General features: G+C 53.2%; 4 protein-coding genes across 4 annotated transcripts; 1 reads left to right on the top strand and 3 right to left on the bottom strand.

The window, feature by feature from the left end:
- Window positions 1-1233: 1233 nt before the first annotated feature.
- On the bottom strand, window positions 1234-2118 carry CTRU02_204617 (hexaprenyldihydroxybenzoate methyltransferase; the record flags this gene model as incomplete). The annotated part of the gene is made up of 1 exon (XM_036721090.1): window positions 1234-2118. The coding sequence occupies one exon, from the start codon at window positions 2116-2118 to the stop codon at window positions 1234-1236; it is 885 nt and encodes a 294-aa protein (XP_036587074.1).
- Window positions 2119-3325: 1207 nt separating this feature from the next.
- CTRU02_204616 (3,4-dihydroxy-2-butanone 4-phosphate synthase) lies at window positions 3326-4103 on the top strand (the record flags this gene model as incomplete). Its single annotated transcript, XM_036721088.1, has 2 exons — window positions 3326-3389; window positions 3469-4103. The coding sequence occupies 2 exons, from the start codon at window positions 3326-3328 to the stop codon at window positions 4101-4103; spliced, it is 699 nt and encodes a 232-aa protein (XP_036587073.1).
- A 416-nt stretch (window positions 4104-4519) lies between these two features.
- CTRU02_204615 (sarcosine oxidase) lies at window positions 4520-5938 on the bottom strand (the record flags this gene model as incomplete). Its single annotated transcript, XM_070204405.1, has 3 exons — window positions 4520-4790; window positions 4845-5091; window positions 5140-5938. 3 exons carry the CDS (start codon window positions 5936-5938, stop codon window positions 4520-4522), a joined length of 1317 nt encoding a protein of 438 aa, XP_070062168.1.
- A 2907-nt stretch (window positions 5939-8845) lies between these two features.
- On the bottom strand, window positions 8846-9886 carry CTRU02_204614 (uncharacterized protein; the record flags this gene model as incomplete). Its single annotated transcript, XM_036721087.1, has 3 exons — window positions 8846-8996; window positions 9049-9516; window positions 9567-9886. 3 exons carry the CDS (start codon window positions 9884-9886, stop codon window positions 8846-8848), a joined length of 939 nt encoding a protein of 312 aa, XP_036587071.1.
- Between the last annotated feature and the right edge of the window lie 2680 nt (window positions 9887-12566).

The raw sequence follows: 12566 nt of genomic DNA, 5'->3' as shown, positions 1-12566 counted from the left end.
AGAAATAGGACTTCTTAGGTGGCTAATATTGATTCTCGACAGCGCCATAAAAGACGCATGGCTCTTTCTCAGCGCATATTGAAGTCAGTCAAGCACGATCCGCTGGGATCAGCATCTCCGGTGCGTTGGTCCATGACGTCCTAAGGACAGCAGCGCCTGATTGGTCACAAGGCTCATACGACGAGTCTAAACGAGCATTTCCACGGTTGAAATCACAGTTTTGGTGGCCCGGGCGATGGCTCGCATGGCTCGCATGGCGGGCAGGGAGAGTCGATGTCAAGGTGGCACGGTATTACAAGTTGGGAATTGTATGGCGTCTAAGTCGATCGTCTTGATAAGGAAGCACCATCAGATGATAAGGCCACGGCGGACGAATCAGAGGCGCAGCACTACGGGCCGCAGCGGGCGGCTCAAGCTACGCCCGCGGAGAAAGGCACAACTGGCCCATTTTCGTCCGCTGTGCCTTCCCACTGAAACCGTGGGCAACTGGCAAGGGGGGCGGCGTGGGGAGACGTTTTCTTTATTTTTTGCCTTGTTGCTTCCTAGGAGAAAGGAAGCCATCCAAGCCCGTAGAGCCAGCACAACCTGTCCGTGATAACAGATAAGCGGGAGCTTATTTGATTTCAATTGGCCTTGATTGGACAACCACTGCCGATATCAGCACGCGGGCTGCCTTGGGAGATACACATTTTGTTCCAGATTGGCTTCTTGCAGTCCTCCATCTTTAATCCTTATCTCAAGCCCCTCTGCTTGACACTCTGTTTGCTGTGCGTTATTACGGACAAATTCCAACTATTCCCAAGATACGATCAGAACCCCCCTGAACGGACACAATGCTCCACAGAGCCTAGCGACCTTTTTTTTTTTTTTTTTTTTTTTTTTTTTTTTTTTTTGGTTCTTCATTTCCATTGTGGCGACAATTAGTCTTCCCGTCTGATCATTTCTGATACCACTGACATCGAACCACGAAAAGGCGGTCGTGCATTAGCAATCGGAATTCGGCTTGGTGCTGACTGGACCAAACACAAACCGCTTAACGGATCATCGAGTGGATTCAACCATACCATGCATAGGTAGTAATTCAAGTTTTTGACACACGGGCGCCTGGTCAAATCCGCATTGTCACGTTGGGCAATGCTGTCATATTTCGATGCGCACCCATCAGACATGCCGTGTTTTCGCCGATTAAGGGTATCACCAATAGTGTACAGTATATTACAAAAACTTCGGCTGTCACGCCACTCGCCTTACGCCGAAGAAATAATTACCGACTTTTTCGCTTCCCTTGACCTCCTTCCAGCCAAGACCGGGCACGTAGACAACGCCCAGGACGCGGGGCATCTCCCAGCCCTTGCCCATGAACATGCCCTTCAACTCGTGATCGTTGATATACTTGCGCCAGTCGTGGGTGCCCTTGGGAACGATACCCAGTATGTCCTCGGCGATGAGGTTCGTCGTGAACCAACTGACCCACGTCCGCGCAATCGTGCTGCCGACAAGCCATCCACCAGGCTTGACGAAGGGGGCGCACCGGTCGAGAAACTCGGCGGGTGACGAGACATGTTCTACTACCTCAAAGACAGAGACAACATCATACAGCTGCTCCGGCGTGGCGGGCAGAGGCAGGGTCTCGATAGTGGCCGACTTGTACTCCAACTTCCCTCTTAAGGCGGGGTCTCGCCGGGCATGTGCTTTCGCAATGGCGAGGACGCCAGGGGTCGGGTCAATGGCCGTCACGGCGCTGGTATCGGGGAGTCGGGCGGCGCTCTCCGCAAATATACCGCCGCCGCAGCCAACATCCAGGAAGCGCGTCGGTGTCGATGGCTTGTCGGGTTGGCTGGCAAGACAGTCGCGGATGAAGGTGTGACGGAGCGGGTTCATCAGATGCAGGAGCCGCGAGGATCCCTGGGGGTCCCACCAGTCGGCGGCGAGAGCGTTGAAGTGCTCGACTTCATCGGGAGAGACGGAGGAGAAGGTAGAGTTGAGCCGGCGGGACGCTGCCAACCCGGGCGGCGTTCGGAGGAGAGGGAACGTCGTAGCCGCGCGGGAGGCTTCTATGAGAGGGGCTGCCCGCCGCAACGAGCGCAGCAGCGTGGCTGCTGAGCGTGACGATGCCATTGGCGACGTAGTGGTATGGATGGTGGTGTGCTGAGGATAAAACCTGAGCAAGCAAAAAATTGATGACAAAGCAAGGATGAGAAGATTAAGCTACCTTGCTGGGAAATTCTAGCGCAGCCTCGGCGGTGTTGCCGATGCCGTCAGTGCACAACACACACTCACAGTCCCCTTCCCCCTTGTCCGCCGTTGTGCTGCAGATGCAGGCACGGCAAATTCGTCAACACAGGCAGCCTTAAAGCATACCTCGGGCTCGGATACGGATGGACCCTTGTTTTCTTGATCCAGACGACAGACCCGGCGCATCAGCCGCCGAAAATAAATCTCAACTAATATTCCGTACTACGTAGCATGTTGAAGAGCCACGATCAAAGAACGGGGCCGCGCGGGTGCTTCCACAAAGGTTTGTCAGCGACAGTAATCGCCAGGCGGGGCCTTTCGGGCAATTCGCAGTAAGCTCCGTCCTTATGTAATCCCGCACTATCGGTTTCCGCCGTGCCACCTACATAGTACCGTAGAACATGGGTGGGTTTATGCGTGTACGTAGGTACACGCAGCTAGTGGTAGTGTAGTGTAGTGTAGTGTAGCTTAATAGCACCTGTCAGCAAGTGGTCCGCTGCGCAGTCAGAAACCCGACCACCGACCGAAAACCAAACCTACAGGCCGACTCCTCGGTGAATTCGGCGCCAGATCCAGGCACATGGGTGACAGGCCTAGGCCCGCGCATCATGGGTCAACCAATGCGAGCCGAGCGGCCCTCGGAACCTTCTCAGTAACCACCCTGAAGATTAATAACGTTTAGGTATCCTCCGTCAGCCGGCGCATCGCGGGTGGTTTGATCAGACAACGTTATAGGAAAAAGAAGGAGGTAGCAGCATTATAAAAAAAGAAAAAGACCGGATACAAGGGCAATTGACCCCTCCGACCACTTGACGGACGAATCGCTCATACTATTTGCCGGTTGCTGCCCCTCATTCGCATGACGGAATCCCTAGCGGCAGTGAAGAAAACGGGACCCTTGCCATAGAACTTTGCCCACCCGCCAACACCACTGAATTTCCCTCGGAACCCCTCCCCCTCCTAAACCACGGCCCATCAGTAACCTCACGACACTTCTTCAACCTTCACCACCGCCACCACCACCATCACCACCACCACCACCATCCCTCCAAACCAGCCCCGGACACACAACGACCATCACCCAGTCGCAATGCCCTCCTCAACAATAGACGAGTCAAAGTTCGACTCCATCCCGGATGCCATTGAGGCCTTCCGTAAGCAATCCCGCGCATTCCGCATTTCTACATGCAAGACACGCGCCAGTCAAGCTAACTAAAAACTACCGGGGCGTAGGCAATGGAGAGTTCCTCGTCGTGCTCGACGATCCCTCGCGCGAGAACGAAGCAGACCTGATCATCGCCGCCGAGTCCGTCACGACCGCCCAGATGGGCTTCATGATCCGCCACAGCTCCGGCTACGTCTGCGCACCCCTCGGCCCCGCTGTCATCGACCGCCTCGAGCTGCCCCAGATGGTCACCTCCAACGAGGACTTCCTCCGCACCGCCTACGCCGTCTCTGTCGACGCCGTCGACCCCGCCGTCACCACGGGCATCTCGGCCCACGACCGCGCCCTGACCTGTAGGGTACTCGCTGACCCCAACGCCAAACCCTCCGATCTGCGCCGCCCGGGTCACGTCCTTCCCCTTCGCGCGCGCCAGGGCGGCGTGCGTGAGCGGAGAGGCCACACCGAGGCTGCTATCGACCTCTGCCGCTTAGCCGGCAAGAAGGAGGCCGCCGCCATCTGCGAGCTGATTGACGACGGCGTCGCCGTCGAGGGCCAGGCTGTGCACGAGAACCCGGGTATGCTGAGGGGCGAGCAGTGCATCGAGTTCGCAAGGCGGTTCAACCTCAAGGTGTGCACCATCGCGGATATGGTCGACTACCTGGAGAAGACTCAGGGCAAGCTGAACGTCAACGGGTCGTCGTAAGGGCAAGGAGGCTTGGAGCATGGTGGATAGGCAAAACAAACGAAGCCGAGTCCGATGACCGGCGACATATACCCCCCTCCCTTGTAGGGTCACAGAAAAAAAGGCGCTTGGGATATTCGTCACATTAACTACGTGCGCTCGTGTCGGCGCATTTGTGTTACCTGGTTGGTAGAGCAAAAATAACGAAAAGAAAAAGAAACAGAAAGAAAAAAAAGACACTACTTTGATACCAGCAAGTGTTGTTACGGCCAATGTACGATATTTTGTCTGATAACTTTAATGAGACGCACCTCCCCTTTCTCTATGATGAGGACAGGTGGGACAGCCTAATAGTGCCCTGCCATGTACCTGCATCACCTCAAGCCGCCGCCCCCTTGCTCTGGAAGCGCCCGCTCGCTCATGCACTTTGGCACCCTTTATCGCTTTCTACTGCCAATCGCCCAGATATCGCCCAGATCGCCACTCACCTCGTAGGTGGTGTTGGCGCGGGGGTAGTCCGCACCCCGATCCCAAGCCCACATGTCTCGGTAACTGGGATCGAGCGTGCCATCCAAAACCCCTACGGTGTACTCGCCAATGACGGGCAAAAACTTCCACCCGTGGAAGGAGCCGCCAGTAGCTATGTACAGGTTCCCGCAGCGTGGATGAGCCGAGATAATGAAGTCGTGGTTCGGCGTATACGAGTCCCTGGCTGATATCAGAAAGATTCAAGGTTGGGATGAGACACAATGGCACACTCACCAGCAGAAGCGGTACTCTTCAATCTGACAGCCCGCTAGGTCATTCCCACACAGTCCTACAAGGGTCCTTCGAGCAAGCTGTTTGATATTCTCGGGGATTTCCTTGGGGTTCTTTGCCCAACGGGTCAAGTTTGGCACTTGCGGGACAAGAGAAATCGTCTCATTCGTGAGCGCGTGCTGCGTCTTGTGGGTATAACAAGCGTCGCAGTTTAACTTGAGCTGGCCGTCGCGGTACGATACCAACTCCCCTGTATCAGATTAGCATTGGGCTTTCCGTTCATGGTAGGCACACTTGCCCATGACTCCAGGTACGCGATTCTTAAAGACAGGGACGGGGTCCGCATCGAAGCGTGCCTTTAGTTCTCCTTCAAGGCGCACCGTGAAGCTCATGGCACCGGTGGCTGTGAGCCTATGCTTGGCATGAAGCTCCTCTCTGTCAGGGGCACTGTCGATGAGCAAGGGAGCTGTCCGGGCACCTGTGCACAACATGACGGTTCCCCTGATTTCCTCGCCGTCACTCATCACGACGCCAGTGCAGTCATTGTCGCTGCCAAAACTCAACTTCTTCACCTCTCCCACAACAGGCTCGACTCCTCGTCGTATGGCTTCTTCGCGGACACTTCTCAAAGCGGCCTCCGCCTCCACATAGCCGAAGTCGGGATTGTACATGACCTTTTCCAAGTCCCCGAAGTTGGCCGCGGCAAAGACTGTCGATTTTGCCCGCACTTCTTCCAGAGTCATCCACTTAGACTTGGTGTCGAAGCCGAGCTTCCTATATGCAGCAAGGCTGTCCTCGTTGAAGGTGTCTGGCTGGGCACGGTACATGCCGACTTTGTGAAAGTGCACCGAGTATAGAGGATCATTATGCCACTTTTCCATGGCCTTTCTTGCCATAACTATCAGACGACTCTGATCATAATCATATCTGACAATTTTGGATATGTCATGAGATGCCGAAGTTGGGTCAGCATACCGATCCGGATCAACGAGAAAGACTTTGCAGTGTGGGTATTTGATAATGAGTTCAAGAGCCGTTGAGGCCCCAAAGATGCCGGCGCCGACGATTATGAATGGTTCTCTCGACTTGACGACCATTGTTTCTGGTGATAAGGATAACTTCTGCCTGTGTTGGACTTCTCGAGTGCCTGAAGTGCGCCGATGAGTTCCACCTCCCGACAGAAACTAGGGGTTCTTATAGAAGGGAGAGTACGAGAATTTTCGACTTGGGGTCGGAGAAGACAATGTCCTATATTGAACCCTGATCTGCATCGATGTCCAACATGTCAGCCAACTTACACAGTCGCCCCCTCGTATACACGCCCGCCATGCATCGACATCCACTCGAGGGCCTCACCGCATCCTCGAAAATAATTACACTCCCTGGATGAGTTCCCGTCATAATGCGTAATATTCTCTTGGGAATCCTTGGGTTAACTCTCCAGACAGCCGCAGTACCCGGGACATAAGCAAGCTGCGGCTGTGACAGAACGGGAGGAACACGCATCGATGGAGTCTTAAGCGCACCGCAAAAGCCCTTGTCCCGCCATCACATCCAGCTGTACAGAAATGGGAGGGTTGCGGCGGAAGCGGATACCCGGCCATGGTCTTCCCGCATAGCCCGTCTCTTCCTCCTTCCGAGTGAGATGTGAAGAGGCAGGTTCGACCGGGTCAAGCAATGAGCGTTTCCCGGAAGACGGAATTGCGATCTGTCAGAAGTCCTTCCCCCCCAGCGCCGGATATAGGCGGGGGTGCGTAGATTTGAGCGAGGGAACCGACCGCTTCGTATGTGGCAACAACTCAGAACGGACCGGGTGGGTGTAGTAAGTGAGCTGGAAAGGCATGGCAAGCAAGGGGCTTGCTGAGGGGGGTCTCAAGATGTGGGTGTGGTTGGAAACCGCGAAGAGGAGACATGATCTCGAGTTTTCTTTGAACAATATCCGTACCATGCAGAGTAAAAGAAATTGATTGGTCAGGATAGCATAACCCCGGCCTCCCTCGTCAGTAGCGTTCTTTCCTCACTAAGTAATTGAGAGTCTAGGATCGTACACGCGCATGAGGGTTTGAGGCACAGGTAGTGGCAAGCCCTGGGTGAACGTCTCCATATCGCCAAGAGCGGACGTGTTAGGCTTCAGTTACTTCCTATCCAAAAATAAGAAAAAAGATAAAAAAATAAATGACCACAGGGCCTGGGTCAGAGGAAAAGTGAACGTGGGGTTTTTCGAGCCTTCCTCATCGCATCCCCATTGTCGATGTCGACAAATCTGAGGTCGGGGTGCGATTAGCACCGCAAGTCACAGTAGGCGGCATGGGAGGAGATCTTGCTTGTCGTCCACTCCTTTTCCGAGTCATACATGGCCTTATTGGTTGTTCATTCATTCTTTTCTTTTCTTTTTCTTTATCCGCTTACTGAGCCAGGCGTTTACAAATACTTGCACCAGCACCGGCACAACCTAGCATTGTCGTGCGGCACTTGGATATCCGCACCGGCAGTGCTGTGTAGTAGTCTCTAAAACCGCCTTAGGGTACTTCACCGATTACCTCCACGATGGAATATCCACATCCCTAGCCCCTGATGTGAAACTGAGGTAAGACTGCCAATTTCAGAGGGGGTGAAGGTTTAATCTAGGCAACTCATGCCACCCACCAACATTGCTCCCTCCCTCGCAGGTTAGTGTTAGCGCCAACATCTTTTCGTCTCGGTACTCTCACCTGCCTCCCATCTACGAGCCCAACACTTTTGTATTTGAGGAAGCAATCCGAAAGAAGGAGTCTACCATTTTTATGGCCATACATAGATATGTAGTGCTCGGCCGATCGTCTGTATTAGAAACTTGTCTCCGAAAAACACGGCAGAATAATCGTCAGATTCGCGCTCGCCAGTCTGATCCTAGGTCGATCTTCCACAATGGTTGGTTACACACGGCAGCTAAGTCGTGTTTGGGGAACCCAAAAAAACAAATAAAACAAAACGACGGGGCTTGCTCCGTACCGCAGCAGGCAATGGCACCATATCCCAAGCCCTGCAAGGTCCGGAACCGGCCAGACGGGAGACTTTGGGTGACTTTGATTACATTACCTAACCAGCCAACTCCTTCTGCCTCCTCTATCATTGAGCTGCTGACCACCGAAGCATGCCCTCCTGGTATCATGTCGGTAGGTAAAATTTGGTCTCCTTGCATAGCCACTGCTGGAGCCCTGTACGCTTTTGCCGGATGAGCATACAATTGTGCATTCTTACATTCTTACATGTCACACGTCCTTCCTCACAGGTACCGACTCCGCTCTTATGCGACGAACTCTCGTTTGATACTGCTGGTCTTGGACATCCTGCCGTCTCGCCAACGACAGAACTGTATCGTCGTCCATCCTCAGTGGCGCGCATAGAATATCCCATGTCTTACCAGTACCACGCATACCACAAAGATCTCAGCGATACAGAATGCCCGGCTGCGCTGATCGGAGCGTTTTCTCCGGTCTCTTCTATTCAATAATCAGGGTTGTACACAAGTATGGCATTGTGATTCAGAAATCTTTGCATTACTTCATACAAATCCATGTTGGGGACCAGCCTACTGGTCCATCATATCCTGAGCACACACAAAACCCATCTTACTGTGGGCTGTATGCAATCCTTCCAACCAACCAAATAACCGTGGTTGTCCCTCACACCGTTCTGCGCCGTTCCCTCATCCCGATGAAAGATGGCCCATATACAAGCCTCAGACCTTAAAGATCGTTGGAAATCCTGCTGATATGTCGTAATAATACATTGAAGCCAAAACTCCGTACTTCGTGTCCCCCATGAATCATAAGCCCGAATGAGGCACGCTGTCAGAAATCAGAAAATTATAGAAACCTTCATACTCTTCCATATCTTGCCGCTGGGGGCACCGCAATTCGAGAAACTCTGCCCCAAGAGCTATTCTGAAGACCTGACATCCGCAGAACTGAGCGACGCCTCAACCCCATTTTTTTTTTTAATTACCCCAGGACTCTGCAAGACTACCTTCGAGACATAGGGATGGGATAAGGCTGATCGTGCTTCACATTCTGCTGATGCCTGACAAGTTGATCTTTTCTTGCAAAGCCCTCTTTGTTCGGGCACCCGGGCAGTCTGCATTTGTGAGGTTTGGAGTGCTTTTGTAAGTGTTGTCTGCTGCTCGTTAGTGAAATGCTTAGGTTGATGGAAGTGAAGGTATCTGTACCTGAACATGCAGTTGCGGCTAAAGATTTTAGGGCCGCCGTTCGGATTTTGGCCTCCTTTCTGGCAAGTCCGCCAATGAGGACACTGGTAGGTGCCTTTCCCTCGGTGCTTCAGAGTATCCATATTCCATCCTCTTGGCCCGTCCTTAACATCATCGTTCGTGTCATTGTCTCCAACATTGTCATAGTCTTCGTCGTCCCTCATCTCATCGACAACGTCGTCATATTGTGGGGAACCTGGGCTCATTGACCTTCGGTCGCTGTAAGCATGAGATGTCGCGATGGACGATTGCGACGCAACAGCAGAGAAAACCCCCATCCCTGTGGACGTGGAGATGGACGACCTGGAGCTGGATTCCGTAGGCGCATGGTGCCTGGTGGGCTCTTCGGGACTCCTTTCTACAGGAGATAATTGTTGCATGATATCCTGCATATCTTTCACAGCCTTGCAGGCCACTTCCTTTAATTGTCTGGCAGTTGTCAGCGGCCCAGAGTCTGTTCAAACGAATGTGCTACATACCGAAGAGTCTTGCGCTGGTCTCTTGCGAGCTCGAGAATTCCCACGCCATGAGTCCTTGAGCAATACGCTTGATCTACAATGGTGTACCCTGTCGACTGCAGACTCTTTTCATCCGTGAGCTGCTCGGCGAAATAGCCTGAGCATTTGGTGGCATGGATGACGAGGTTGCAGTAATATGATAACACAGCCTCCTCCTTACTTTTGACAGGAATTTTGCGCTGATACTGTTGGAAAACATCCTCCAAAAGCCGATGGCCTTCGTCCTCGTGGTTGACTGGTTGCTCTGTCTGGAGCAGAGATGAAATGTTCAGGGCCGACATGATAGACGGGAAAGCATAAGCTGAGGGAAGCAGCCGGCACGCAATGATCTGTGCGAAGAGCTGTGGGAGCAGTCGACTAGTTTATCAAAGCCCTACCAGTTAACAAACGTGACGGGGAGAGTTGGGTTGTGGTCTGCGTGGGTGTGGATGACCGTTGGGACGGCGGCTCAAAAGGCTACGTCGAGGTACGCCAAGTGGGTCGTCTCAAGATGGATGAAGCGAACAATGTAGTGCAGTCTAGACTGCGGCGCAATAACAAAAGCGCAACGCGGAAGATGATGTGAAAGAAATATGATAGTTCTGCTCGAGTCCAAGAAGAGCTTGGGTTCAAGGTTCAGGTCACAATTCAGTAAAAGTCGTAGGATTTGGGCAGGGGGAGAGGAAGATGGAGACGAGTGGAGAGGGGTCAAGAGAGGTGACGGGGAAAGAGAAAAGAGATAATCAAGCAGTGATAGCAACAGATTGGCAACGAGGGGACGGGAGGAAAGCTGCTGGGGGGAGGGGAAGCGGCGGACACCCAAAAACCCACCTGCCCTCAGATTGGAATGGGAACAAGGGCAATGGCAACGGCAGCAAACTGGACTGGGAAAGAAGTGGAACAGCGTGTGGGTGAGGCGTGGAGAAGGAGGGCGTGAGAAAGTTGAGGACGATGGCGAGGATCTGGACGAGGGAGGAGCTGGAAGTTCGAAGGAACGACCTGGGGAGTGTCTGATGTGTGTGGTCTCTATGTTGAGTTGCAGCGGAAGTCCCTTGCCTCTCAATACGCCCGTAATGCTCCGTTAAGCCAGACTAAGGTGAGGGGGGGCAGACACGATAAACCAGTGAAGAGAGGGTTGGCATTCTGCGTGTTGCTGCATGTCTAGGACAGCTCGGGTTCGGGGGCCAATGGCCAGGCGCATGTCTGATAAAGTAGACTGGATAGTAAACGGTTGGAGACCGCGTGCGCGTTGCTACTCTTTCCTACCTGACCTTGACAGGTACTACGTGACAAGTGTAAGCAGAGAGAGGAAATGGGGGGTGTGACAAGAAGAAGCAAACATGCGGCTGGCGACAAGGGCAGCAGTGGTCCAGAACGTGGGCGATATAACAGAAGATGGGGGAGCGGGCAGGCACAGGGACCTTGCCGTGGGGCGGAGTCAGCCTTGGAAGCCAGACCTTGTCACCGTTCACCCTGATTATATTGGTGCCTTAGCTTGCGTAAGTGTGTGAAAGGTACGGGTCATCTTTTTTGTTTGGAGCTGCAGCCGGGGTCTAGTTACAGATACAAAGTGGGAGTTTGTTCGCTTGCTCAAAGACTAGGACCAAAAAATAGGCGGTGTCGGGATCGTATCGGCGGGATGGCGCTATCTAGACACTATCTTGCTCGCAGGTACTGTGGAATGAAGCATGGTGCAGATGCACGGAGCAGGATTGGGAACTTGTGACAGGAGCAAAGCAGTAGTTAGGAGCATGGGCCAGGCAGAACCAGGCAGGCCTAAGACATTGGTGGCGGGCGGGTGACAGTTGGGGGAGTCTGGCGTTGTCGGGTCGTTGGTTGCTGTCTAGGATGTGTTTAGTGGTGTCAAACGATCAGAGCAACTGGCGAGTGCTCTTTCGCATGTCTTCAAAAGGAGGCTACCGATATTGCTTGCTCGCTGTTGCTCCTGTTAGTGCAGGGTAGTTGTGGTGTTATTAGACGTCTATGTTAGTAAAGTACTATGTAGATGACCATGTTGGCGTTCATGACAATCCAGGATCTGGTGGGGGCATCAGGACACCGATCCGTCAGGCACCATGTAAGTTGCCGGGGGTAGGATTTCTGGCGAGAGAAATAGAGAGAGAGAGAGTGAGAGAGAGAGCGAGAGAGGCGAGATCGAGGATGAAGAAAGCTGAGGTCGTGATGCGCCTCGACACCTTCTTGGAAGTTCCATGCGAGACAAGGCCAAGCGAGGGCTCGGGTATACTAGACTTGGTCTTTTGGCCTAGGGGGAGAAACGGGCAGCTTACCACCCCCCGACATCCTGGCACGCTAGTAAGAGGCAATAAAATGTCAATCTGTTTGCTCTGCTGACACTCCCTTTTCCCGCTTCCGTCGTCCCCGGGTGCCGATGGGCGGGGGGGGTATCCGACTGTAACAGAAAGAGAATCGAGGGAAAAGAAGAGGACAACAGAAATTGCAAGGTGGAAGTGGAAAGAACATGGGGGAGGGGAAGGGGAGGGGAAGCAAGAACAAGGGTGTGTCATTGGTCGAAAGCCAGGGTGCAACAGGCAGGCACGGCAGGTCAACGGATGCAAGCGGCACCTTCTCTTATTTTTTGGTATCTTTTAGGCCAGGTGCAGTGATGATCGGGTTGGTCGCAAGTGTATGGGATAACTGCAGGTGTCTCTGATTTGGGAATGGCAAAGGCTGCTAAGCTGCTGTAGGCGTTGGTGGCGGGGAAAGGGAGGGGATTGAGAGCGATCGTCCACCCACACCTCGTCCTTGTTATTGCCTATGCTACCTAGATATGCACGACTTCTCACTCATGTCTTACCTGACATTCCTCCTTTTTTTTTTTCCCTTTCCTGTTCCCTCCTTTTTTCTGCCCGCTCTACTTTCCTTCGGCCCCGTGATACCACTACTACACTTGTACCCGAACATCCTTGGTGTTTCGGCTTCTCCTACGCTTGTCTCGTCGTTGCTTTCTCATTGCACGTTAAA

The sequence above is a fragment of the Colletotrichum truncatum genome (assembly GCF_014235925.2).
Source record: "Colletotrichum truncatum strain CMES1059 chromosome Unknown Contig_0002, whole genome shotgun sequence".
In the NCBI taxonomy this organism is placed as follows: domain Eukaryota; kingdom Fungi; phylum Ascomycota; class Sordariomycetes; order Glomerellales; family Glomerellaceae; genus Colletotrichum; species Colletotrichum truncatum.
Note: the sequence above shows the minus strand (reverse complement) of the source record. Positions and strands in the feature narration are given on the sequence as shown.